Source organism: Acipenser ruthenus, chromosome 9 (assembly GCF_902713425.1).
Source record: "Acipenser ruthenus chromosome 9, fAciRut3.2 maternal haplotype, whole genome shotgun sequence".
Taxonomy (NCBI): Eukaryota; Metazoa; Chordata; class Actinopteri; order Acipenseriformes; family Acipenseridae; genus Acipenser; species Acipenser ruthenus.
This window is the reverse complement of record NC_081197.1, coordinates 7,851,570-7,871,584: the sequence shown is the minus strand read 5'-3', so window position 1 is coordinate 7,871,584 and position 20,015 is coordinate 7,851,570. Positions and strand designations below refer to the sequence as shown.

Sequence of the window (20,015 nt, the reverse complement as noted above, 5' to 3'; positions counted from 1 at the left end):
GGTTCTGATTTCTTGGATGGGATTTATAAAACACACGCAATGGCATAAACATGCAAATAATATGTGATTTGCGATGGCAATGTCTCTGTGCGCTCTAGCCCTTGATGCAAATGTAATTCTGTATATGCAAATGTAATTATGGGGCCTTTCTGAACAAAACCGCTAAAATTGGGAGGGGATTTTACAAATGAGGTCTATTAAATATTGCGTCTAATTTATTAAAGCTGCCGGTAATTGCGGGCCTCGTATTTGCGTGATTATTTTAAGAACTCTGAAAAGCAGGCGTTAATTTGCCGCAGTCAGACAGTAGGCTATATAAAAGACAAGGTGATGTGGGAGTCTGCAGCAAGAAGGAGACATTGTTTTCAAGGACAAAGAAACATTTAATAACATTTTGCAAATAGCTAATGTTTTAACTCTTCTGATCAAGTCAGTTTGTAAATTACTTTCATTAAAATCTATAATTTCAGCATAGCCCCATTAAATGCAATTCAAGATGTACCCGCAGCTTTATTAAAGCGTGCAGAAGAATTCATCCATTTCCCTGTCTCTCATGAGCTGCAACAAAATATAAAGCAGGGTCTTCTTGGGAGGTATGGGGTTCCTGGTGTCCAACGCGCACCAACACAGAATAGGCACCTTTACATAAATCGTAAGGGGACCTATTCTGTCAATGTGCAAGAAGTGTGTGATGCCAAAAACTACATCACAAATGTGTATGCAGACCATCCTGGCTCCACTCATGACTCGTTGATCCTCGCTAATTCACAGGTTGCAGCTGCGTTTCAGCGGGATTACAGTCTGAGAGGCTGGTTGATAGGGGCCGATGGGTAGCCAATGAAGCAGTGGCTACTGACACTGCTGCTCAACCCCATGACCCCTGCTGAACAGAGGTATAACCGTACCTTTAAATGTGCTCGTACTGTCACTGAGCGAACATGTGGAATCCTCAAAATGCGATTCCGATGTCTCTGGGGGAACACTACAGTACACTCCTCAGAAAGTTAGAAATTTCATCCTGGCTGGCTGTATTTTACATAACATAGCTCTCCGTAATGGATGTGATGTTGAACATACAGAGGAAGGATTACAGGGCTTGAGGGAAGCAGATGCTGAACTTGAAGCCCCAGTGGTGGAGGTTGCAGAAAGAAAGTCAGACAAAGCCTTATAGATTACTAAGTATTCACTCTCCAGGCTGCTAAAAAAAAATGTGTAGCCTTGCCTGAGGGGCTTAGTCGTCCTCCTCACTTGGGCTGCTGGACATCTTAAATTTTGTTGCGCTTTTGTCTCCTTTCTTCTTCTTTTCTTTCAAAATGCCATGCGTTCGCTATCGCAGACACACAGGTCCGCTTAAAGGGAATGTTGAATACTTATTGGTTGTAACCTTACTCCCCCCACTGTGCTTTGATTGGTTGGATGCATGATTCGCTATTTGATATGTGTTAGCCCAGACATGAGACCCGACTTCTAAATCACATTTTTGTGCACTATTGCGGCGGTTTGCTATCGCTTTCATTTCTGCCCAGCAATAACAGCTGCGCACATATTTGCTAAACAGGGCCCTATAACTTCTTTAACAAGACACACATAATAATAATAATAATAATAATAATAATAATAATAATAATAATAATAATAATAATAACGTGCAACAATGTTTTGGTAGCATTCTATGCTATCCTGGATCCTTATCTTCAAAGTGCTACTATGGTTTAAAAATGCTTATTTCTTTCCATTATTTTGTTAAAACTAACACCTAAGGAAATTAATATTCTGAAACATCTCTGTAAACTTCAACATTTTAACTTTATTATTAAGAGTCTTAAGACTCACATTTCATAAATACATTACCTGTTTTAATTTTTTTTTGTTTAATGGTGTAACGGTAAGCATTTTATTAATACAGTTCTCATGTTAAATCATTGGAAATCAGAATACCCTCCATTCTCCATGAGTGTAACGTTAGGGTCAACTTTATAACATAGCAGGTACATCGAAAACATGGTAACATGGACATCCTAAGGAACCTTAAATTGGACAGGACTTCTTTGAAAATGCAAATAAACTATGAAAGAGCTGTTAGAAAACAAACAATCTGATGACATGTTTTAAATGTGACATAAGGGCTGCTGTTTAGGAACAACACAGGGAATCACAGAGTTAAGACTCTTCAGGGCGGGCTTGCATCCCTAAAGGTGCAAATCCCTCCACTAGCAACAATGAATCTGTTTTTAAGTTTATTTGTTAGGAAGATAACCATAGTCACGCTTGTCAAACCTCACAAGACAACATCCCAGGAAATCAAAATTAAACCAATGATAATTATCCACTCCCAGAAACAGGGGTATAAATGCTGCATTTCATTCTCCAGCATGCACTTTGTGCTTGCACACCTGCCTCTGCTAAATGACTGAAAGAAAAAAAAAACTACTTTCAAGGAAGAAACTGGTATTGTGACTTTTATCTACGTACCTGCTTGCCTGTCTTACTAGTATCTAGTTGTATGCATTTCTGTCTATTTGATTGTTAACTTGTTATGCTGTCTCCTTGTGTGCATCTACTAATGTAAATGTATGGAATGCATCTAAAACTGATGGATACACCATTACTTACTTTACAGGTGAATAACTAAGAAGAAGAGCTTTCGGGTAACAGGTGTGTACACATTTCAGTTCAATATATTTAACAGAATGGGAAATACATCTTTAATTATATGAGATATTTGATGGAAAGCACCAATAATATATACTGCAAATGTGTGATTTATATTTATTTAATAATTAGAGGGTAAAAGCAAATTTGAAGGGGAGTAAGTAATTACTAGGGATGAGTGAACCAGCAGATTTGGCAATTTTCAAGGGTCAAACTAAATCTGAATTGGCCCATTTTGGCCTATTACACACGCAGTGTGGTTTACACAAATTTCCAGTTGTTGTAAGAAACTGTCGCAATATTGATAGCTTAATGTATTAACACATATCATATTCATTAATTTTACCTCGTAAATAATATAGTAACAGGCTAAATTAATAAATAAGTCAAGTCTAATGTAATAACCTAGCTGTTTTTTTGTATTTGTTTATTTTTTAAATTTTATTAAAGGAGCCTACACTAATAATACACTTGTAATACACACACACTATTTTAAAACATTAAAACCTCTAACCTTGAAAAAAAGTGTGTCTTTACTTCCTTGAATAATGTACCTGCATTTCACTTTTTTCTCCATCTGTAGAGCAGCACAAATCAGGTCACTTTTTACATGTTCATGTTAGGATACAGTTTGAGGTGACTGTGGCATTACCATACATTAAGTAACAGGTATCAGTGTAACAGGGTGCAGAGGCTGGCTGCAAGCGGTTTAACCACTGTGCCAGGCTCACCTGCATTCGTTGTTTTAGAGCTTTTAACCTGATCTCAATTCACTGACAGGAGTCCATAACTGCAGTACATCCCAGAACACTGCCAGTTACACAACAGAGGCTTAGGTGTAAAAGCAAGATGTATGGCTCTGCATCAGAGTAGGAATCATAAAAGTAATAAACAAATTTAATTTGGGGTTGTTACTTTCAGAGCTTGGACAACTAAACCTGATTCAGTCTGTATTTCTGAACCTCGCCTAAACCTGACTTTGGCCTCTCCCTGAGGATGCACTGAACATGTGAAGAATGTCAGATATTTGATTTTACCACCACGGTTTACACTATATTACAGGGTTCAGTTAAACAGGCAATAAGGACATTCAGATATTCAAAATGCTAATTTCTCCTTAAAGGTATACTGTTGGAAATGCACACTGCTTTTCATATATGTTTTTTTTTTTTTTTTTTTTTTTCCAAAAGGTATATTTGAATGAAGACAGGAGACTATGGAAAATGCATCCCACGTTACATCATTTGTATTGGCTGCATATGGTGAAATGGGATACCTTCAGTATTTATATTTTTTTATTTTACTTGTATTTTTTCTGATAATAATTTGTGCTAATGTTACTCTAATAGTAGTTATATGTGTAGATATTAGTCTGCATAAGCCCATGTACATATTTCTGTGCAGTTTATCAATTAATCAATTGTATGGAAGCACTGCCTTGTGCCCTTCTCTTTTAGTTCACATTTTGTCAAACAGCCATGACATTTCTCGAGGCGTTTGTCTGCTACAGATTTTTTGTTTACACACATATGGAGGTTGTGAGTTATCAAATTTAGCAGTGATGGGTTATGACAGGTATGTGTCTATTTGTCACCCTTTACATTACAACAGCATCATGTCTCCTTCAAGAGTTTATAAACTTATTGCCTTCATCTGGCTGTTTCCTATTTGTACTTTTGGTGTGAATTTCATATTAACTATTAGATTACCATTGTGTGGAAGTATCATAGAAAAGGTTTATTGTGACAACTTTTCAGTGGTCAGACTTAGCTGCATAAATACAAACATTGTTAATATTGCTGGGCTAATAATGCTAATTTTTAATCTTGGTCTTCCATGTGTTTTGATTTTCTATTCATATGCGAAAATACTCAGAATCTGCCTAAAACCTTCCAAGGAATCCCAAACTAAAGCTCTAAGGACATGTGTTCCCCATTTAGTGACAATAATCAACTATATGACTGCATGTCTTTTTGAATTAATTCAGAACAGATTCAATATGAGCCACGTGCCCTATACAGTTCGTATAATAATATCACTATACTTCTTGCTATTTACGCCTCTGCTAAATCCAATTATTTATGGAGTGAAGATGCAAAGCATAAGAAACAAGCTTAAAAAAATGATATGTGCAAGAAAACTGGCCCCAGAACTAGAAATATCTTCAGTGTGTCAAACATAAATATTGTTTGTCTTAATTAAAAATAGATATATATTTATAATATAGTGCTGATCCCAGGTAAGCCAAATATTTGTATAATCTGATGTATTTCTTCATGTAGTTTATAGAATAATAATTGTTTTGCTGAGCCACTTACATTTTATAATACATACATACTAGGGTAAAGCATTTTACTATTTGGAGGTCTTCTGTAAACTGCTTTAGTGCCACTACTGTGGTGCATGTGGTGCTATATATAGATAGAACATCACCTGTTTCCTAATGACAAGCTAGGCAATGTGGCTTTTATGTTTATGTATAGTTCTAGATTGTGTGTTGAAAATCTGGTGTTTGAAGTTTTCTATGGTGCCCCACTGCCCCTTTTAAAAAGATGCACCCCTTCCCTCAGGAACCTTTACACTGGCACACACCTGGAGACAAACACTTTGTTTCTGGCAATAATGTATATATAATGGGGGCCCCCATTTATTATTTTTTTTTTGCAGGGTGCCCCAAAATTGCTTGAGATGGCTCTGTCTGATAACTGTTTGTTGGTTCAGGTATTATTAGAAATCAGGAATAAAGTGCTTTAGGAAGCACAGGTTTAGCAGTCACCCCCTCAGCTCTTATTTTCAATGCTGGACATTAACCCCTTTGTTTTATGGGAGGACACATAATGGAAAAAATGCTATGAAATACATAGCCTAGCGTTGTGCAATGAATTAGTGATACACTGCTGGCTAGCAAGCGTAACAAATAAACACTAGGCCCAATGTCCCTACCGGTAAACTCTCACACTGCAGTGCCTACTTCACACTCATTAAAGCATAAGACTGAGCCAATCAGTGGCACCACATAATATGACACCGCTAGCTGCTAAATTTGTAGGTAGATGTAGGTAGATTTTTCACCTCTGGAGTCTAGTAACTGATTATTGCTCGATCTCTGTTATAACTAGTTGCTACATTATTGTGCATAATGATAATGTTTAATGTAGCAGTGTGGAGTAGTGGTTAGGGCTCTGGACTCCTGACTGGAGGGTTGTGGGTTCAATCCCAGGTGGGGGATTGCTCCAGTTGAAAACCCCACTGTATAAATGTGTAATTGTGTGTAAAAAAAAATTATGTAATTGTATGTAGATATAATGTGATATCTTGTAACAATTGTAAGTCGCCCTGGATAAAGGGTGTCTGATAAGAAATAAATAATAATATGTGTGTAACTCCTAAATATTGGAATCAATAAAGGAAACATAATCATTATAAACCACAGATTAAGTTTCGTAAAAGATATAAAAATGATCGGTTAAACAAGACCTAACAGGGGTTCAAGAAATTTATCACTGACATTATAATTTTTCACTGACTGGAATAGAGGCTCAATTATATGATTTACATTTTTTGAAACAACAGTCATTTAAACAAGCACCTCCTGGTGCCAGGAGTGTACTGATGAGCCAAGATTTGAGTTTGCAACTTTGCCTATAAGATTTCGGATACATTTGGGTATAAAAAAAAACCCCAAAAAACTAAAAAACTAAACAAAAAAAAAACAGAAAGGACCAAATGCATAAGTGACGTAACTAATGATCCTGCAGTTACTTGCAATATACTATATGCCTTTGTAGGTAGATTCAAATATGTTATTCATTGCAAGAAACACAATGCTAAACCCTTCAGACTAGATAAGTTTTCTTAAAACATCCAGGGCCTGGAGCATATGGGAGCAATCAGCCTTGCCCTGTAATACAGTTTTGGTGACATGCCTTAGTGTGCCAGTGCCACTAGTCAGCATAATCTTCTCCTCATTTACATGTTAACTTTAATCGATTTTGATGATGGTGCAGGCGGTTAGATGGGGTTAGACAAGTTATGCATCTCAAACTAACCACCTAAGGGTAGGTGCAGCCAATCCTATTGGGCAAGCGGTGAATAATGTTGTGGTAGGGTCCTGTCACGTATATATAAATAAAAAGACTGTGAATAGTTTTACTGTACTATGAATGTGTCTTATTGTATAGTATTTGTAATTTATATTATTTTTCTTTGGTGCTGGCCAGTACAACTCCTTTTCTCTGTATTTATTTGTTAGTATGCCTTAATGTTTAGATTTTGTGTTTTCCAGAAAACATATGAAAAAATGTTGGTTGTTTGGTGCATCTATCTTGTCCTAGTACAGGATGATGATTGTGTGGCAGGAGGGTGGGGGGGGAGGGGGGGTGGGGGGGGACAGGAAGTACCTCCATTTTTTGAAAGCATGCTTGTGATGGAACACTCTTAAAAGGGTAAATCCTTGAAGGGAATAAATCCAATTAAAAAAGAATCGCAATATGTATACAACACAATATGGCTAGTTAAACTAGCCACAAATTATACACCCGGGAGTGTACTGAAATGATCTAGCTGCTTAAAAACTACTAAGAGTGAGAGGCTCGCTAGTGAAAAGCCATTAAATAGCCTATATTTAAATTGTTTAATTAGTCTTATTAATTATTTAACAATGTGGCCCAGTTTGAGCTTTGAAAAATGTACACCCCAATGATTGTGGCATGGCAGGGAGCCCTGCACATGAAAAGGGGCCCTGCCATAAATGTATTATTTATTAGAACGGGGTACCCCTCCGCCCCTGTGCAATTTATTATTTTGTAGTATTATTATTATTATTATTATTATTATTATTATTTATAAGTAAATATGACGGCGTAGCCGTGTTTTGTTATTTTTTTATTAAATGTGACGTTAAAGAGCTGCATGTTTTGTATTGTTCCCCATCCACATTAAAAACCTTGTGCAGAAGGTGACCATCTCCCGAGTTAATTGTTTAATTGTTACTAATCGGGAGATGGTCAGCTGCATATAAGCCTGCAGTTCTCTGCACTTGTGGCGGGTGTCCAGAAGAGGAGAGAACGAGAGAGATCGAGGAGGAAAAGGAAAAGGAAAAGGAAAAGAAAAAAAAGATTAACATAGGATCAGTGAAAGCAATCTACCCAGCCTGACCTGTGTGTTTGTGATTTTGTGCTTGTGATTTTGTTTTTGTATATCTGTTTTATTTGGCTCTGTGAGCAGTGTTTTTGTTAAAATATTTAATTTATTTTTGTTATAAAAAAAATAAACGGCGCACGCCACATCTTTTACCCTGCAGTACCTGCCTTTGTTTTCTTCCTGCATCTGGCCTAACGTCACCTCGTCAGCCATCCTGTCACAGTGGTGCTAACCCTGGAATGTGTGAAGGTATCAAATGCATTTAGGGGCAACAGAAAAGAACATTTTGTGCAAAAAAAGAACACAACAAAAATGAATTACATCTAATGCGGGATCTACAACACATGAATGAATGTGTTTTTACAGCATGTTAAAATATTACAATGACTTGGTTTACATGCAAATATAAAAATAAGTCTCACTGTTTTGTCACACTATTTTGGCAGTACCTTTCGGGCAATTTTGGTTTATGTAGTTTTCTTCTAGGGAGAGAGATTCTCCTTCAAAATTCAAATGACCTCATTAATATTAAAATATGGGAGGGTATATTTAAATGTTTCTGTCAGTGTTCCAGTTTGGCATTGTGTGACGGCTCATGTCATGCAGCTTTCTTAAACTAGGTTTACGAGAAGTTTTTAGGTTGTGTTAAAGCATATATATATATACTGTAGCAAAGCAGGGAGCTTTAAAAGCAGCATTGTCGGGTTATACCCAGGAATGAGACAGACACACGGATCTGAGTGATTGGTTCCAGCTGTTATATTTTAGGAGTGTTATATTTCATTACAAGATTGAAATCTGTCAATTTACATTTTCTGAACTTAAGATAATTATGTACGGAAATGTATTTGCGCACAAAAGTAAATACTAAGGCTGAATTGCATAAGACTATTTTCCCATTTTCTTAAAACGAAATTCACATGTATAGTCTAATTTCCCTAAAACACCACCAAAATGAATGAAGCTGTATTAGAGGAGAAACACAACTTGTATTGTTCTCATTATTTAATTCACACACAAAACAAATGCATTTGTTTATAGGACCAAAGGTGTAGTGTAGACTATAAAAGGTGTAAATCAAATCAGAAATGCTAATTACATATTACAGGTAAAGCCTGTAAAAGCTTAATTTCTCATTACATCCATACGAAGGCAATCATGGCCAGTAGTCGTGTGCAAAATTATACTATGGAGCAAAATCTTTATTTCATAGCGTGTATAAAAGATTGTATTGAAACTGTGGAGGATGGCCAAAAGGATTCCACTGCAATTCTGCAGCGCACAACTGCACGGAATACACTTGTGAGCAGATTTAATGCTGCCTCCCCTGTGAAAGAGCCTGAAAGTAGAGACACTGGAAAGTCGTATAGGCATGAGTTAAGTTCAATCAGTTAAAAAACGATGAAACAATTTTTGTTGCAAACGTTTTGACACATGGTTTTAAAATTTTATATTATTTTTTGGCTATGAATAGTTCAGTTCCATGCAAGTTGTCAATACATTTTGAGATTTTTCATATGTGTTCCAGTTAGTACGATACCACAAGTCTTTAGTCTACAGAAATTGCTAGACTGACTTTTAGTATGTTTTAGTATCCTCTAGAGGACAACAGCAGTTACTTTGGGTTAGTTGCAATTGAGACAAATTTAAATACACAGATGGGGACTGTCTTGATCTACTTAGTTAGTTGCAATTAGTATTAACTTGCATACTAGTTTAGTACCGCCCTCCGTACTAACCACGAGATCATCCCCAGTTAGTACGCTCTTTTCAGTTTGTTACAATTGACCCCAAGGATTTAAGCCCTATAATGCTGTTTATTCACAAACAGATCACATGCCACACGTAACACGTAACACGTAACACGTAACACGTAACACGTAACAGCACATCAAGTAAAAACATTAACTCTACCACTACTAACTACAGCAGCAAACCCCTCCCCCACTCCTGTAGACCCCACCACTACTGACGGTGACATAACATAAATCCAGGAACAACACTGAGTAACACACAACACTTACCAATAAAAACAGTTGATGTAACAACAACAATAAACAGTAACGTAACACAGTAATTAACAGCAATTTAACACAAAGACATTTTCCCCATAACCCTGCAGTCCCAGCGTCCTTTGTGTCTCTATATGCAAATGAGCTACTTGTTGCTGTTACTGATAAATGTTTTTGTTTTCAACATATATTTTAATCTATCAGCCAAGAAGAAAATGCACAGGGAATTAAGGCATATACACTGAGATATGACATAAAACCGAGGTCCTCTTGTAAGTGACTGGGGCAGCTGTTGTTGATGCATAGTTCACCGACTAGTCTCTGTAAGTTGCTTTGGATAAAAGCGTCTGCTAAATGACTAATAATCATAATAAATTGAAGGTAAGACATTAAATTATTTGTCTACAATGACTACCCTTCAAAAATATATATGGTCTTAATGTTAAAAAAAATATATTCATAAAATACAAAATATGGTTTTAATGTTAAAGCATAATTATGTCACTGCAGAAATAAGAATATGTATTGTGTGGCTTTATATATACACACAATATAAAATGTCTATTCTGTGTTATTTTTATTTGTTTATTTAGCAGACATCTTTATCCAAGGCGACTTACAGAGACTAGGGTGTGTGAACTATGCATCAGCTGCAGAGTCACTTACAACTACGTCTCACCTGAAAGTGCTTAGGGTTACACTGAAAGAGTCGACGAAACCACACTCACGTCAGGCAACAGAACAACAGACAACACTGCATGTGACTCGCTTTATAACTATCAAGTGACGAAGACACAGTGTTTAGGTAGGATGCTGCGCACATACTTCTTTTGTCAAAAAGTGAGGGGGCATGGTTCACCACTTTTAAAAGTTGGATGGATGGGGGGGGGCATGGTGCCCTTGATACATATTTTTTAATATATACAATGTGGCTACTTTTGGGCTGGTTGCTTCTAAAATTTGCTGGGGTGTTGCAAAAAAAAAAAAATCCTGGCAGTGCTGCTGTCGCTATAGGCGGAGACTTTAATGGTTGGATTGTGGGATTAGTAGACTCAGGCTGGGACAAACGTAAAATAGAAGCAGAAACACAAACTACACAATTTAGATATATGCATCTTTCTTAAAATTCACACGTGATGTGAAATGACAACCCTGCTATAGATCAGAGTTGCAATCGTCAATATTTCATCAACTGCATAGAAAATGTTTTAACACACTGTTAATTAATTTTAAAAAGTAAGGTCCTGGGCATGGCATTCAGCATATGGACTTATTTTCCATTGTTCAGTGGGACCCTTTATTGATGGAACTACTAGCATCTTTTTGCATTGCACTTTTCAATGGCTATCAATTGTAATTACTTCTTTATTGTTGTTTGGTTAGCTTTTCTAATACAGCAAGTGTAATGACTTTGACCAAAGCCCAATTAGCTAGATTTCCCCTGGAAATTCCAAGAATAGAATCAATGAGATAGTTGTCAAGCAGCAGAGTTATATAAAGCTGGTGGAAACGTATCCTGTTCATTCACTGCTGTTCATCCCGAGGAACACTGGCTCCAGTAAGGATCTTCACATTACGTGAGTAATACATGGAGATTACAATGTTGATGACTTGTACAAAAAAGAGATTATCATTATGTACATTTATTCTAGACGAATATTGTTTATATTGTTTATATTTGATATCTGGACATACAATGTGTTTTAGATTTAAACTTTCTTATATATTACTAATGAACAGGCACAGACATGCTCCCTCTCACTTTTAAGTTTATCTTGTTCAAATAATTATGTGATGCACAATTATCTCATAATGCCTCTATCACCAATGTTTTGCATACTGAATTCTGATGGGCTCAAATAGTTTTCAAGCCTGGGCATGCCTAGGCATATGCAGCAATGTACCGAGTTCTGACATGTACGAGAAAATGACATGGTCGGTACCCTGCTACAATGATTAAAGATAATTATTTATTTATTTTTTTTAAATATAGTATTCAAAACTGTTTGCACCACAGTTGACACTATTTCTGAGGTAAAAGTAGACACATACTGCAAGTTTACAAATGTTTTAGCAAATGCATTTATCAGTCTCATTTAAGGCATTAGCCAAAACATGTGTTTACTGCACAAAAAAAAAAACATTTATAATTATGTGGCTGCTTATGAAATGTTCTTCTTTTTTTAGTAGGTTTCTTTTGGTCCACCAGCATACAACTAAGACAATGGAAAACTCTTCTTACATTACCACTTTCCTGTTTACTGTATACGGTGAAATTGGGTACCTTAGATATCTGTATTTTACTGCTGCCTTATTGGGTTACCTTGTGATACTTTTTGTCAATATAGTTCTTATAACAGTAATAATCAGGGAAAGGAGCCTCCATGAACCAATGTATATATTTGTTTGTAACCTGGCTCTGAATGGGCTGTATGGTAGCAGTGCTTTTTATCCTACATTAATGCATAGTCTTCTCTCTGATACCCCAGCAATATCCAGAATCGGATGTTTGTTTCAAATATTTTGTATTCATACATACGGATCTTTTGAATTTTCCATTTTGTCAGTGATGGCTTATGACAGATATGTGTCAATCTGTAATCCTTTAAGATACAGTAGTATGATGAGTCACAGGAAAGTAGCTGGGCTAATAGCTTTTGCATATCTGTACCCTATTTGTATTTTCATCATACATATTTCATTAACTATTCGACTACCATTATGTGGCTCTGTTATAGAAAAGTTATATTGTGACAACTGGTCAGTTGTCAGGTTATCTTGTGTAGATATCTCTGTTAATAGTGTCTTTGGTTTGTGTGTTACCGTGTTAGTTATGGTCCCACAAATCATTGTTGTTGTATACTCGTATATTAAAATAATTACAGTGTGTCTTAAGGCTTCAAAAGAAGCTCGTGGTAAAGCAGTACAAACCTGCGTACCCCATTTAGTAACTCTCACAAACTACTACATTGCCACTTTCTTTGAAGTTATTCATCAACGCTTTAACACGCAGAACCTTCCCTTTGTTTTACGCATCATCATGTCAATAGATTTTCTTCTTTTGCCCCCTCTTCTAAATCCAATCATTTACGGAGTAAAAACACAGGCCATAAGAAAACGGGTAATCCAGATGTTCAAAAGCAGCAAAACAAATTCAATTTCAGGTACTCAGAAAAAAATGGTCTCTGTCTTACAATAACTGTGTAATACTGTAAATAAAACAAACCTTGAATTGCACACAATTTTTGTCACGTTAAAGTCAACTGAAGAATTAAATAAAGGAATAAAAAATAAGACCCACGGATACAATTTTTTTTTTTTTTATAAACACACCTCAAATGTTAGCCTCCATATTTGACTTTGTCCGCATCAACAGTAAGTTACTGTTAAAAAAAAGAGGGGAAAAATACACACAAAGGGAAAGAAATCTGTTTTGGGGGTACTGTGAAAGGGTGTAAGGCTTTGGGCTGTTTTGAGGCATAATGGAGGTCACACAGAACTGAATACAAGGTCAATGCCTAAGGTATCTGTAGCACGCTTTATTTTCACAAATACCAAACAAAGGTTAAATTAGTCTTCAAAAACTCAAAACTTTACAAATGCACTTTAAATATGTTGGTTTGTATCAGCCCTTAGCAAGAAAGCCTCCAACACTGAAAGATTCAACTCTCTGTCTGTCTTTTCTTTCAATTTTTTGTACAGCTCAGAGTCAATTACCTTAAGGGACAGCACTTTGCAGGTAATTACATTCCAGCTGCACAGTGAGTCACAGTACTTATGTTGCTTCAGCCCTCCTTCAAGACGATCAATGTGGACAGAAGCCACTTGTAAAATATAACATACTGTCACATCCAAATATTAAAAAATAAAAATAAAAGTATGTGACCCTTTATTTTCTTTAAGACATGCATTTTAATAATCCTGGTTCCATTACTTACAGTATACTAACTTTACTGCCCACTGAAACATTTTACATCTCTTCATGGGAAGTGGTCTAGATTTAAAGTGGCACAGCTTATTTTCCATTTGTAAAGCAACAGTTTACTAACTACATTTTGTAAATAAAAAATAACTGGGCTAAGCCTAGTATTTAGAAGAAGAAAAAGAGAGGTCAATAACAATCAAGGACACAATAGGCTGTTCATATTTTAAGTCACCTTATATTTAAACTGTATGCCCACCAATATGAAAAAAAGAATGAAATTGTAAAAATGTATTTCCAGTTTATTAGTGTTTTTTTTTAAATTATTTTCATAGCTCTATTTTCAGCAACAATTCCATACCTATTAATGAATTTTTAATTGGAATCAGCAGTTTTTTGTAACGTCTCATAGTTTCAGAAGAACAATGTTAGCAGGTCTACAGAGAAGCAGCCCAAACACCTGTTGTAATGCAAACAGCCTTTTAGCATATGTTGAAAGCTTTTCATTTTTGTACTTGAGTGTTTTATATACACTGAATTTTTACAAAATGTTGATATATTCCGCTATGTTTAAAGATAATAGTTATTTTTAAGTGAAATTGCAGAATTCCATTCCTTTCTTATTTATTTGCTTCATATCTGTTTGGTGGAACACATGCAAAATATGGTGTGTGTCCAGGCACTTTTACAAAAACACATTTCTGTAGAATTACTTGAGCATCAATTGCTACCAGATGACCATCTTTATTAACTGGAATAATGTGTTCCAGTGAGAGCTGAACAATTGGACTTCTACAGAAAATGTATTGAATTGGCTTTAGAAAGTGACCCAAAGCAAAACACTTGGGCCCTTCTCCAAAATCATTTGCAACAAATTTATCGATGCTAAAGAAATCTCCATCAGCTAACCTAACTGTGTAACTATTGCGCTCGTGCTCTCTTCTGTATTGCTTACAGTGAATAATTTCCCCTCTCACTACAATTCTTGAATAGTACCGTGCATATAAATCTGATGGAACGTTATTGGTGACACTGTATAAGGCCAACTGTTGCTCTTTATTTAATGTGCCTATATTTGGTTTCCCTAGAATATATTATTTATGTAGTCTACTTTTTAAAAGGTATTAAATATTTACTGGGCATTTGTTATACAGTATATTCATATACCAAAAATTACATTATGTAATATATTGTGAATACATTATATAATACATGTTTAGTAAATATATTGAATAATACATTTCTAAAAAATACATGGACAATATAATTGATATATTGTTAACTGAATTATATTTTAAATATATTTAAAATATGTTTAAACAAATACATTGTAAATATATTTTCCATATGATGAAAACGGGCCAATTTTGTAATATGTTAAATATATTTTATATAACGTTACATACATAATACATATACTTTTCCATATATTTTATCATTCCCAAAGACTATGAGTTTTTTATATGAATTATATGAATAATATGTTTACAAAAATATATTTAAAATATATCTTTTTTGGTATGGGCAACTGTTAAGAGCTGAAAACAATTAAAAAGGTCAAATTAAGTAAATTATCAGTTCAATTAAGAGTCTAGTTAAAGCAATTAAGAGCCCAGTTGGAATGAAAACCAGCAGACACATTGGGTCCTCAGGACCAGTTTGGGAACCACTGCAGTGTAAAACAAGCCACTGCACTAGATGGGCAAGTGCTTAGGGTTACATTGAAAGAGTCGACGAAACCACACTCACGTCAGGCAACAGAACAACAGACAACACTGCATGTGACTCACTTTATAACTATCAAGTGACAAAGATATACAATGTGGCTACTTTTTGGCTGGTTACCTCTAAAATTTGCTGGGGTGTTGAAAAAAAAAAAAAAAACTGGCAGTGCTGCTATTATTATTATTATTTGTTTATTTAGCAGATGCCTTTATCCAAGGTGACTTATAGAGACTAGGGTGTGTGAACTATGCATCAGCTGCAGAGTCACTTACAATTACGTCTCACCTGAAAGACGGAGCACAAGGAGATTAAGTTACTTGCTCAGGGTCACACAATGAGTCAGTAGCTGAGGTGGGATTTGAACCTGGGACCTCCTGGTTACAAGCCCTTTTCTTTAACCACTGGACCACACAGCCTCCTAGGCGGAGACTTTAATGGTTGGATTGTGGGATTAGTAGGCTCAGGCTGGGACAAACGTCAAATAGAAGCAGAAACACAAACTACACAATTTAGATATATGCATCTTTCTTAAAATTCACACGTGATGTGAAATGAAAGCCCTGCTATAGATCAAAGTTGCAATCGTCAATATTTCATCAACTGCATAGAAAATGTTTTAACACACTGTTAATTAATTTTAAAAAGTAAGGTCCTGGGCATGGCATTCAGCATATGAACTTGTTTTCCATTGTTCAGTGGGACACTTTATTGATGGAGCTACTAGCATCTTTTTGCATTGCACTTTTCACATGCTTATGCAATTAACCCCCCAATGGCTATCAATTGTAATTACTTCTTTATTGTTGTTTGGCTAGCTTTTCTAATACAGCAAGTGTAATGACTTTGACCAAAGCCCAATTAGCTAGATTTCCCCTGGAAATTCCAAGAATAGAATCAATGAGATAGTTGTCAAGCAGCAGAGTTATATAAAGCTGGTGGAAACGTATCCTGTTCATTCACTGCTGTTCATCCCGAGGAACACTGGCTCCAGTAAGGATCTTCACATTACGTGAGTAATACATGGAGATTACAATGTTGATGACTTGTACAAAAAAGAGATTATCATTATGTACATTTATTCTAGACGAATATTGTTTATATTGTTTATATTTGATATCTGGACATACAATGTGTTTTAGATTTAAACTTTCTTATTTATTACTATATATTGTAGTAATTTAAAACAAAAATAATTATATTGATACATTAAGACAACTTGGAGACTTTATTATTATGGAAATGCACATAGAATTTGGATAGGCTCTGTTAAACATGTGTAAAAAAAATCCCAGCTGAGCCTTTTCATGAAACCTTGCTTAATTTGCTGTGCTGACTTTGTCTGAAGACAATACTCACAAAAAATAATACATGAAATAAGCTAATGAACAGGCACAGACATGCTCCCTCTCACTTTTATGTTTAGCTTGTTCAAATAATTATGTGATGCACAATTATCTCATAATGCCTCTATCACCAATGTTTTGCATACTGAATTCTGATGGGCTCAAATAGTTTTCAAGCCAAAAGGAGACTGGGCATGCCTGGGCATATGCAGCAATGTACCGAGTTCTGACACGTACCAGAAAATGTCAAGGTCGGTACCCTGCTACAATGATTAAAGATTTTAAAAAAAATATTCAAAACGGTTTGCACCACAGTTTACACTATTTCTGAAGTAAAAGTAGACACATACTGCAAGTTTACAAATATTTTAGCAAATGCATTTATCAGTCTCATTTAAGGAATTAGCCAAAACATGTGTTTACTGCAAAAAAAACAAACAAAAAAAACATTTATAATTATGTGGTTATTTATGAAATTTTCTTTTTTTTTGTAGGTTTCTTTTGGTCCACCAGCATACAACTAAGACAATGGAAAACTCTTCTTACATTACCACTTTCCTGTTTACTGTATACGGTGAAATTGGGTACCTTAGATATCTGTATTTCACTGCTGCCTTATTGGCTTACCTTGTGATACTTTTTGTCAATATAGTTCTTATAACAGTAATAATCAGGGAAAGGAGCCTCCATGAACCAATGTATATATTTGTTTGTAACCTGGCTCTGAATGGGCTGTATGGTAGCAGTGCTTTTTATCCAATATTAATGCATAGTCTTCTCTCTGATACCCCAGCAATATCCAGAATCGGATGTTTGTTTCAAATATTTTGTATTCATACATATGGATGTTTTGAATTTTCCATTTTGTCAGTGATGGCTTATGACAGATATGTGTCAATCTGTAATCCTTTAAGATACAGTAGTATGATGAGTCCCAGGAAAGTAGCTGGGCTAATAGCTTTTGTATATCTGTACCCTATTTGTATTTTCATCATACATATTTCATTAACTATTCGACTACCATTATGTGGGTCTGTTATAGAAAAGTTATATTGTGACAACTGGTCAGTTGTCAGGTTATCTTGTGTAGATATCTCTGTTAATAATGTCTTTGGTTTGTGTATGATCATGTTACTTAGTGTCCCACAAATCATTGTTGTTGTATACTCGTATATTAAAATAATTACAGTGTGTCTTAAGGCTTCAAAAGAAGCTCGTGGTAAAGCAGTACAAACTTGCGTACCCCATTTATTAACTCTCACAAACTACTACATTGCCGCTTTGTTTGAAGTTATTCATCAACGCTTTAACATGCAGAACCTTCCCCTTGTTTTACGCATCATCATGTCAATAGATTTTCTTCTTTTGCCCCCTCTTCTAAATCCAATCATTTACGGAGTAAAAACACAGGCCATAAGAAAACGGGTAATCCAGATGTTCAAAAGCAGCAAAACAAATTCAATTTCAGGTGCTCAGAAAAAAATGGTCTCTGTCTTACAATAACTGTGTAATACTGTAAATAAAACAGACCTTGAATTGCACACAATTCTTGTCACATTAAAGTCAACTGGAGAATTAAATAAAGGAATAAAAAATAAGACCCACGGATAATTTTTTTTTTTTTATAAACACACCTCAAATGTTAGCCTCCATATTTGACTTTGTCCGCATCAACAGTAAGTTACTGTAAAAAAAAGAGGGGAAAAATACACACAAAGGGAAAGAAATCTGCTTTTGGGGTACTGTGAAAGGGTGTAAGGCTTTGGGCTGTTTTGAGGCATAATGGAGGCCGCACACAACTGAATACAAGGTCAAAGCCTAAGGTATCTGTAGCACGCTTTATTTTCACAAATACCAAACAAAGGTTAAATTAGTCTTCAAAAACTCAAAACTTTACAAATGCACTTTAAATATGTTGGTTTGTATTAGCCCTTAGCAAGAAAGCCTCCATCTTCTGTTTCTTTAAAACACTGAAAGATTCTACTCTCTGTTACTCTGGGCTGCCTGTCTTATTACAGCTCAGAGTCAATTACCTTAAGGGACAGCACTTTGCAGGTAATTACATTCCAGCTGTATTTTATAAACAAAACTAACAATGATTTTCAACACTAAATTACTTTAATAAATTCATAATTAAACATAAATGTTTTATGCATTTCCGTGCACTAACTTAACAAGGTCTTGGAAAACGTGTGGCACAGTATCTCCAAGCTCTTGGGGGCTGTCACCCCCCATTCACTCAACTGGATATTCTTTTGAACACAATTAATCTTTTATTCTTTTGAAAACAATTAAGGGCTTTCCCATCTAAGTAAATATAAACTCATGGTTTCTTTTTCGTAAAATTAACAGTATAATTTCATACGTGGAAAAAGTCTGTGAGTCACAGTAATCCTGGTTCCATTAGTTCTTACAGTATACTAACTTTACTGCCCACTGAAACATTCTTCGTGGGAAGTGGTCTAGATTTAAAGTGGCAGAGCGTATTTTCCATTTGTAAAGCAACAGTTATTTACAAAAAATGAGTGCTACTGTTTTTTCAATGTAGCTATTTAGCTAGTTATGCATCTCAGATATGCAATGTAATACTGAAGCAGAACTATATCTTAGTAACTATAGTGTGTTTGAGGGGGCAGGAGCAAGGGCTCAACTTTCCAATTGTAAATCCCCTTGCTATTAACTGTAACCCCCTAGAAAAGCACCCTACCTTTTTCATTTGCACCATTTTTCACCATCACCGCCTCCACAACTGCACCTCCCTCTGAGCAGGCAAAGCTGGGCGCCCCGCCTTGGAGGTTCAGCAGTGCTGGGCATCACCAGCTCGAGGGCAGCTTTCAGTGAGACGCAGGAGGGATCACTCAAGTACAAAAACACACAGGCACAATCATATTGGACTTCTCACAGACATTTCTCCTGTCCAGTGAATTGCTGTAGCAAAATTAATAAATCATCTATATCTATCTATCTATCTATCTATCTATCTATCTATCTATCTATCTATATATATATATATATATATATATATATATATATATATATATATATAAATATATATATATATAATTTATAAGCATTTCTTTCTTCTTCCACCTCAAAAAAAAATGAACACAATTAGAATTTTAAGCAGATACTTTCATTCCGCATGTTAATATATGGCATGGGAATTTAAGTTCTATTCCATTGATCTTTGACCCTGCCTGAATGCAGTAAACTCCTGGC

The 20,015-nt window shown here is 35.5% G+C and overlaps 2 protein-coding genes across 2 annotated transcripts; both read left to right on the top strand.

The window, feature by feature from the left end:
* The first annotated feature begins 3,868 nt into the window (after nt 1–3,868).
* LOC117972899 (olfactory receptor 52D1-like) lies at nt 3,869–5,339 on the top strand. The gene has a single exon (XM_034923298.2). It carries the CDS (start codon nt 3,869–3,871, stop codon nt 4,832–4,834), a length of 966 nt encoding a protein of 321 aa, XP_034779189.1. The 3' UTR covers nt 4,835–5,339.
* An 11,958-nt stretch (nt 5,340–17,297) lies between these two features.
* LOC131737984 (olfactory receptor 52D1-like) lies at nt 17,298–18,363 on the top strand. The gene has a single exon (XM_059030545.1). The coding sequence runs from the start codon at nt 17,325–17,327 to the stop codon at nt 18,297–18,299; it is 975 nt and encodes a 324-aa protein (XP_058886528.1). The 5' UTR covers nt 17,298–17,324; the 3' UTR covers nt 18,300–18,363.
* The last annotated feature ends 1,652 nt before the right edge of the window (nt 18,364–20,015 follow it).

Coding starts and splice junctions, on each gene's coding strand:
- LOC117972899 (XM_034923298.2), top strand. CDS start 3,869: ATGGAAAATGCATCCCACGTTACATCATTTGTATTGGCTGCATATGGT.
- LOC131737984 (XM_059030545.1), top strand. CDS start 17,325: ATGGAAAACTCTTCTTACATTACCACTTTCCTGTTTACTGTATACGGT.